The sequence below is a fragment of the Chelonoidis abingdonii genome, chromosome 11 (genome assembly GCF_003597395.2).
Source record: "Chelonoidis abingdonii isolate Lonesome George chromosome 11, CheloAbing_2.0, whole genome shotgun sequence".
Lineage (NCBI taxonomy): Eukaryota > Metazoa > Chordata > Testudines > Testudinidae > Chelonoidis > Chelonoidis abingdonii.
Window position 1 is genome coordinate 5922246 of NC_133779.1, and position 8675 is coordinate 5930920.

Consider the following 8675-nt stretch of genomic DNA (forward strand, 5'->3'; position numbering starts at 1 on the left):
ACAGGAGATGAAATGATCCACGGCGCTTTAACTTTTCATGTGCTAGAAGCTGGTTTATTCTCACTGCTCAGAAGCTCCCAAGCAAAGCAAGCGCTAAGCCGCGGGGCGCTGGGTTAGAGGCAAATTGCACTTGAATTAAAAACCCCTTTGCGGGACTCTGCGAACCACCCAATGGGTCCTTCCCAGGCTGGTGGGTGAGACGCACGAGGCTGCCCCCTCCTGGGGGGCAGAGGTGCTGCTCGAGCAGGCAGAAGCCATGGGTGGGGTCAGCAATGGGCGCAGGGGCTGCCACGAGGCTGCAGGGACTCAGGCTTTGAACCTGGCCCACCGGCGGATGACCCTGTAAAGGGTGTTCCTGGGGCATTCGGTCGGGTTCACGTTGCGATGCCCCTTCAGGGTGTAGCTGCTGCTTAGGGAGCCCCTGTTGATGGCGCATTGGATCAGGCTCTGGGCGGCGTTCAGGGCGGCAGCGTTGGGGACTCTGCCTGCAGGACAGAGCAGCCCCTGTTAATCTCACCCTGGGCCCTGCCCTTTTCTGCTGCTCAGAGGATGTGACTGTGTCCTGAATAAATAACCCCCCTCAGCCCACACTCTCGATTGGCCACGTCAATGTCATTCCCCCTTGCTCCATTGCGTTGAGTAATGCAACCTCCCGCCTGCTGCATTTCCTGGCCCCGTGACCCAGCCTGGTGCCCCAGCCATGGGGAGCTTGACTGTGGCAGAGCCCAGCGGGATGGTGCTGAGGCCTGCTGGTTTAGCCCAGGGGCAGATCTCTCGCTGAATCTCATTCCCGCCCCCAGGCTCTCAGCTGGGAGGGGGCACACGGTGCCCAGCGCCTCCAGCTGCAGCCGCCCTGTGAGTGCCCAGCTCAAGCGCTCTCTGCCCGGTGAGGCCAGGGCCATGCTACAGCATGAACTGGGCCCAGGCAAACCAAATGCATTTTATCCAGCCCCGCAGACAGTTACAGCTCGAGGGCCCCATGCCCCATCTCCAGCCCAGGGGCTGCACCCTGGAGAGCCAGGCTTTGGGCAGGATCTAGGGTCACAAGCCACACCTGAATCCCCAGGGCAGCGCGGGGACATGCAGGGCTCATGGGATACTGGGCAGGACAAACAGGGGAGTCAGAGGCAGGGGCAGGGAGCTGTATACAGGTGACTCCCCCCTCCCAGCTCCCACTCACTCTCCCCTCCCTATACAGCCAAAGGTCACTACAGCTCCAGGGTCCTACGGGCGGCTCCTGCTCAGTGGCTTTCGCTGGCCCTAGATCCTGTCTGGGTCGCTGCGATCCAGGCTCCAGCCCATAGGTCTGGCCTGCGTTCCTTGGGCCCATCCCTGCCCTTGTGCTTGGCTGGATTAAAACCCTACGTTGCTTGCTTGCAGCCAGCCAGGTTGCTCTGCAGCAGTGACCTGTCGTCATTAGTTACCTATTCCTAGGTCACCTGGAGATGGTCTCTGCTGCAAAACCCCCTGCCCTGGGCATCAGGTCAGCAAGGGAGAGGGCGGGAGCCCTGCAGGAAGGATTCCCAGCTCCTCTCGGGGCCTAGCTGGGGAAATCTGTGCAGATGGGACCCATGCACTGGAGAAGGTGCCCAGGAAACTGAATCCCAGTGACTTATGGTTCCAGTTCTTGGCATGGGCCCCCATGGTGCTCCAGCCTCTGCCCTCGTGGACTCTGCCATCCTCGCTGATCAGAAAGCTGCAGGCAGAGCGCAGTGTGAGACTCGCACAGGCACATCGGCCGCAGCCTCCCCTCCTCATCACTCCAGGCGGCTCCCCCAGGGTCGTCACTGGCCCTGCCTGGCTTTGAACCTGGGACCCTCGGAGCTAAAAGCTCAATCCTCTGCCATGGAGATAAAAATCCATTCAGGAAAGGGACTGGAATTGGGGGGCTACCCTGTTTTGCACTGTTGGGCCGTTAGGTGGCGCTGTGTGTAACCCCCTCTTATAGAAGCAGCCCTGGGCCCCACACGGACACAGCTGGGGGGCAAGTGAGGGCTGTAGTCACTCAGATCTGAGGCAGGAGAACAGTCCAGGAACCTGCTGCCCCATGGGAAATTCCCAGCTGGGTTTCCATCCCGTGACTCCCTCAGTTCCCCCATCCCTGAGCCTCCTCCCCAGTCTCCCCCTGCCAGGGCCTCTATGCCCCCCAAATCCCCCTCCCCCACAGCAGAGACTCTGGGTGCACCCTCCCCAATTCCCCCTTTTCGGCCAAAAATATTAAATATAAAAATCAAATCTCTTCTGTTGACAATTCCCCTCTACCCCTGAATGTGGTCTCTGCTGCCTCCATGTGGCTTCTTGGGGGCAGCAGCCCTGAGTCTGCCCATAACTATGGGGAGGCCCCAACCCCACTCACTTGTAGCCGATATCAGACCAGCCTCTGTCGTCCATGTGGTATTCTGGATGCCCTTAACCTGCCGGCGGCAGAAGGCTGGTGAGGTGCAGTGGTCCCCTGCTGTGTCGTGGATGATGACGTATGGCACAGGGGTTTTCAGATGGACCCTGTTTCTTGGGGCCCGGGCCCCCCACTGGGAGCGGGAGATGATGGAGGGGCAGCCTGTGCCATGGGAGGGAGGGGAGAAAGGGCTGGGTTAATGTGGGTGCCCCCACCTGCCCGAGTCCACGCAGCAGGATCAGGCCCAGGGCCGCAGCAATGGGGTGGGGGTGGGGGCCAGCAAAGGCCGTGCACGGTGCAGGGAGGACCTGCAGCCCCTGCGTTAAATGTGACGGGGCTGGAGAGAGGCCTGGTCGGGAGCCTGCTCGACTTGCAGCAGCACGCGGCGCTGTCAGCCAAGGGGTGAACAGGGAGCCAGGCCAGGCTGGAGGGAGGCCAAGCAAGGGCTGGGCTGGAGATGGCGGATGAGGCTGGTGCTCTGAACTCAGCCCAGGCTGGGGAAGCTCCCACCCAGGGTGTGCAGCTCAGATCCCACCACTCAGATCCCACCTGTCCCCTCTGTCCCCTCCGGTCATTTGCATCTCTCCGGCCTGTTCCCTCCGCTCACAGCCTTTCCGCTCTCTCTCCATCTGGGAGACCCCTGATCTTTACGGCCTTCCGCTGCTGACCCCCCTGCCCCTCCAACAGGTCCCTTCGGAGATGGGATGACCAGGATGAGGTCCACTGCCCCAGAAACTGGAAGGTCAGAACATCTGACCCTGAGAACAGGCTCAATGGGCACAATCAGCCTGTGGAACTCGCTGCCACTGGCTGTCACTGGGCCAAGAACAGGATCCGGCAACGGATCAGAGGTTTCTATGGAGAACAAGGACAGCCAGTGTCAGAGTGGGTGGGACTGGACGGGCTCCTGCCCCTGGGCTTGGGGCTACTAACCAACGGGAACGGAAAGGTTGTGGCCAGGTAATTCCATCAAACCACTAGGGGGTGTCTGACACCTTCCTCTGGAGCATCTGGCACTGGCCACTGCCGGAGCCAGGACACCGGGGTAGATGGGGCCTGCTCTGATCCAGGGGGTGGTTTCTAGGCTGCAGGGACATTCCCAGCACAAACCCTGCTAATGGGGCCTTGGTGGGATCTGGGGACCAGCTAGCGTTGTCACTGCTCCCCCCAGCTCCCCTCTGCCCCTGCTATCCCCCTCCCCAGCCCCCTTTCCGCTGCCCTCCCCACACAGCCTCAGCTCGCTGCCCCTCTGAAAGCTGGGAGCTGACACTTTCTGGATCTCGGTTGCCCCAGGGCAGTTCAGATGGAGCTGGGCTGGCAGGGGGCACGGCCTGGGCGGGAGGTGTGCGACACTCTGGGATTGGCTCCCCATGGGAAGGGCCAGGGGCCTCGTCCCTTGGGCTGATGAACACTTGGGCTCTGGGGAACAGGCAGCAGGGGACGACCCAGACTTGCCTCATGGAGGGATGGGCTGGACAGGAGCCAAGGGGCATCTCCAGCTCTGCAGGGGCAGGTCCAGCCCCGGGCACCAGCCAGGGGGCGAGTTAGTCAGGCGCCTCCATCGTTAATTTCCCACACTTGCATTTCCATCCCCTCCATTCTCAGCTTCATCAGGGATTCCCAGCCCTGCCCCCCACCCCCAGCCCCGGGGGATCCGAACTCACCGAGCGCCATGGCACAGAGCGCTGAGAGCAACACGACCTGCGTCAGCAGCAGTATCTTCCTCTCGCTCAGCCCTGTGGGGACACTCACCCGTCACAGCCACCTGCCACCCCCAGGAGGGGGCGCTGCTGGGCCAGAGCCAAACACCCCCAGAGACCCTGAGTTGCAGATTCCCCTGCGCTCTGGCTGCTCCGGGCTCCAAACCCAGCCTGTCACCTGAGGGCAGCATCCCAGCCCTGTCCAGACCCCCATTTCCCCCGAGCTCCCCGGGTCCCCATGGCAGCCCCTAGAACAGCAGGCTCAGTGCTAGCCCTCGCTGTACTAACAGCCCCTGCCCAGCTGGGGCTGCGGGGAGAAGAGCTGTGCTGGGGGGCAGAGCTGTTTGATGGAGACCTGTGCCCTGTGGGGTGCAGAGGGGGGCTGGCATGTGCCCACCTGGATTCCTGCAGAGCCGGGAGCAGAGTGAGCTCCAAGCACCGGCACCTGCTGCTCTCAATAAGCACCTGGGAGAAGTGGCAGGGCTCCTGCAGCTATTTAAAGGGCCAGGGTGGTAGAAGCAACAGGAGCCCCGGACTTTTTAAACAGCCCCCAGAGCCCTGCAGCTCTACCCCAGGGCTACAGCAGTGGGGCTCTGGTGGCAGTTTAAAGGGCTGGGACTCCAGCCTCTGCTGGGAGCCCCAGGCCCTTTAAATTGCCCCCTGGGGAAGTCGGGTCACCCCAGCACGGCGCACCAGCTCTTGCCAGAACGCTGTACCGTGGCTTGGGCGCGGGACCCTCTTAGGCATGGGGCCTGATTCAGGGGAATTGGGTGAATCGGCCTAAAGCCAGACCAGGTCACAGGCCATGTCTACCCCCTTTGGGGTATGTAAAGATTCCAACAAATTCTAATTCCATTGTCTGGCAAGGGGTGGTGGGAATCGCCCGGCCAAAGCGCCAAAGTTGAGACTCTCTGGGACGGGGCATCTCCTTAGTCCTGAGTCACTAGTGCCAGGAACAGGCCGTGTGCCTCCAGCCTTGACCAGGGAGCCCTGGCCCAACCTCTCCCCCGCACTCCAGCAGGGACACAAGGTGGGCAGCTGAGTCCTTGAGACAGAGTGGGAATTTTCTGTAATATTTTGTATGCATACTGTGTGTGCCTCAGTTTCCCCTATGGGCGGCGCAATTAACTAATCTTCAGAAAAAAACTAGATAAATTCCTGGAGGACAGGTCCATCAATGGCTATTAGCCAGGATGGGCAGGGATGGTGTCCCTGCACTCTGTTTGCCAGAAGCTGGGAATGGGCGACAGGTGATGGATCACTTAATAATTCCCTGTTCTGTTCATTCCCTCTAGGGCAGCTGGCACTGGCCACTGTCGGAAGACAGGACACTGGGCTAGATGGACCTTTGGTCTGACCCAGTCTGGCCGGTCTTATGTTCTAACTAGGTGGTGGGAAAAGGTTGTTCACTCTCTGCAGACCCACGATCCAGGTGTGACTGAGGCGGTGAGTCAGAGACGACAACACTCAGTCCAACTGGGTTCCTAGCAATGAAGGACCCTGGATGACCCACCCTCGCTGGGAAGCCAGCCGGGTGTGACTAGCAGGAAAACAAAGGGCTGAGGAGACGCCAGATGACCGTGTTTGCCCTGGAGCAGGATCAAAGAGCTGAGGCGGGGCCAGCTGGTGGGTTGACAATTGTGGGCTGCCGGACACTGGCTGGAGCTGGGACAAAAAGGGGCACAGAGGTCCCGGCTCACTGGGATGCTCCGTGCTGGAATTTTCTGTTCTCTGTGCTCACCAGGGACTTTCTGCTCTGTGTGCCATGCATCTCCTAACCTGACTGTCTGCACCCGCTGGCTGGGAGTCCCAGCACATGCTGGATGTGGGGGTGCACTGCTCCCTTGAGGGGTGCAAGTCTTCTAAGGGTTTCCAACTCGGAGAACTCCCTGAAGGTAGTGCCTGGCAGGAAGCAGGGGGCTGAAGGGTCTGACTTTGGTCCAAGGCGGTGATGAAGCCAGGTTGCTTCCCCCAGAGGGAGAGTGAGGCCTTAATGGGGGCTGGCACCCTGAAGGGGACCTCCCAGGATTGTCCCAGAGCAGCAGACCTGTGGAGCTGCAAAGTTCTGTGACAGCCCCGCAGGGCACTTCCCGCCGGCCTCCCCAAGCCAGAGGGAAAAGCAAAGACGTGAACAAACCTTAGAAGATGTCTCTGACCTTGCAAATGCCCAGAGTCCTTCCCCTCAGCAGCTCAGGTAGAGCATCAGCTGGGCCTGCCACCATGCTCCTGCAGAGCTGCAGATCCCAGCCCTGCTCACGTCCACTGGTGCCTTTCAAGGGACCTTCTCTCTGCTCCTTGCCAAGCTCCTCCTCCGGTCGGGCAGGGCCCCTACGGGTGGGGCAGGGCAGAGAGCCTCGTCATGCTGGGTGCTGCCCAGAAACACAGTGATTGAGATCAGGGCTCTGTTGCGCTGGGTGCTGCACAGACTCACAGTGACTGAGATCAGGGCCCTGTCACACCAGGCGCTGCCCAGACACACAGCGACTGAGATCAGAGCCCTGTCACGCCAGGCACTGCCCAGACACACAGCGACCGAGATCAGGGCCCTGTCACACCAGGCGCTGCCCAGACACACAGCGACTGAGATCAGAGCCCTGTCACGCCAGGCACTGCCCAGATACACAGCGACCGAGATCAGGGCCCTGTCACGCCAGGCGCTGCCCAGACACACAGTGACCAAGATCAGGGCCTGTGATGAAGTGGGGGGAGGGTTCTTGTTTTTTTCAATGCTTTGCATGCAGAAGGGTGGGATGCAGTTTCACTGGGTGCTACTAGTTTCATGAGGTGATGGGAGAGGGAGTTTGTGGGTACAGAGGACCAGCGAGGAAACTTGGGACCTCAGCCAATGGCCTGGAGGATGGATACCCCAGCGACTGATGACCAGGGGGCCTAGCTCGGCAGTTACAGCTGGTTCTGGCCATTGGAAGGACAATGGGCTGCAGAGAGAGGACCCCGGTGACCTGAGCAGCCGGTTCCAGCCAGAGGGGGCCAGAGGACAGAAGAGAGGAGACCCAGGCGACCCTGTTTACCTGGACAGAAGACAATGGACAGAAGCAGGGGTAGAAGCTGCAGCCAGGGCTGCTGGGACAGTTTTCATAGTGGGGGTGCTGACAGCCATTGAAGCAAACCCTGGAAATCATGAAAACCACTTCAAGCCCAGGGGTGCATGAGCAGCACCCCTAGTTCCAGCATCTGTGGCTGTAGCCAGCTTCCACTAGCATCCCCAGGAGCTGCAGACAGTCGGTTCTGCCTGTCCTGGGGTTCCAGCCGGCTGCTGCAATCCAACAAAACCACCCTGGATTGGAAATGAGCCAGGTAGCTGGGCAGCCCTCGGAGGTTTTAGCTGCCAGGTTGGAAGGGAAGGCCTGGCTCCTCCAAGGGACTGGGACCTTGCAACATTGGCGGTTGTGAGAGGAAGAAAGGGGAGTGGGGGCTAAGTTTTAGGTGCCTAGAATATCAACTGCTGATTCACAGACGGGAGAAGATCGGCATTCAGCTGCCTGAGTCCTGTGCGGGGCTGGGTCCAGCAGGCAGCCTCTGAGCTCGCCCACCAGCTGGGGTCCCAGGCAGAATCCAGCCAGAGGAGGAGATCCCTCACCCCCCATAACTCTTAGCCCAGTGGTTAGAGCTCCCCTGGGAGGTGGGAGACCCACGTGCCATTCTCTGCTCTGCTAGAGGGGGGCTAGGATCTGAGCAGGGGCTCTCACCCCTGAGCCCGGGGGTCTCTGCACCCTCCATCTCCTGTTGGAGCCGGTCCCCTGGGGCTCAGTAATGACAGGGTGATTGGAGGGGGGGGCTGGATCCTGGGCTGCCCACCTCCCAGAGGTGCCCTAGCCACTGGGCTACAGAGCCAGGCATGCTCTTTCTCTCCCTGGCCCAAAGGCTATTGACGTCTGTATCCGCAGGGGAACACTTGCGGCCCTGCCACTGCCTGGGCTGTGGGAGGGGAGAGGGGTCTAGTGGTTACAGCAGGGTGCTGGAGCCAGAACTGAAATCTGAGGCCTTGAGTGAGTTTAGGCCCTGGCAGTGTTCGGCCAGAGCTTCATGGATCTCAGCAAAGCCAAAACTTGGAAGTAAGCACCTAAGTCTGAAGTTTTGCCACCTACGTACCTTTGTGGACGTGGGCCACAGGCATCAAACCAGAATCCCACCGTGCTGGATTCTGCACAGCCACACAGCAATCGAGGGCAGGGACCGTTATGCCAGGAGCTGTTGTGCCACACCTGGCGCAACGGGGCCCCAATCTTGGTCACCCCATGTTTGGGCAGCACCTGGCCTGACAGGGCCCCGATCTCAGTCATCGTGTATCTGGGCAGCGCCCGGCTCAACGGGGCCCCGATCTTGGTCACTGTGTGTCTGGGCAGCGCTCAGCCTGACGGGTCCCAATCTCAGTTGCCGCATGTCTGGGCTGTGCCCGGCCTGACAGGGTCTGTGTTCTAATCTCGGGCTTGTAAGTATCATGGGAATTCCTCTGCTCCTGACCCCACGGGGGGCAAAGTTGGACATAAGTGGCTCCTGAGGTAAATTGGGCCGAATGTCGGCCCAGGGGTGGGTCTGTCCCTCCGGACAGATGTCGGCCC

At 60.6% G+C, this 8675-nt stretch overlaps 1 protein-coding gene across 1 annotated transcript; it reads right to left on the reverse strand.

Annotated features, from left to right (window-relative positions):
• Nucleotides 1-286: 286 nt before the first annotated feature.
• Nucleotides 287-8396, reverse strand: LOC116835256 (peptidoglycan-recognition protein SC2-like). The gene is given in 7 exon segments (XM_075071244.1): nt 287-485; nt 1578-1696; nt 2357-2399; nt 2402-2557; nt 4060-4131; nt 6353-6423; nt 8206-8396. Coding segments are annotated over 7 exon segments (831 nt in total). The 3' UTR covers nt 287-306.
• Nucleotides 8397-8675: the final 279 nt, after the last annotated feature.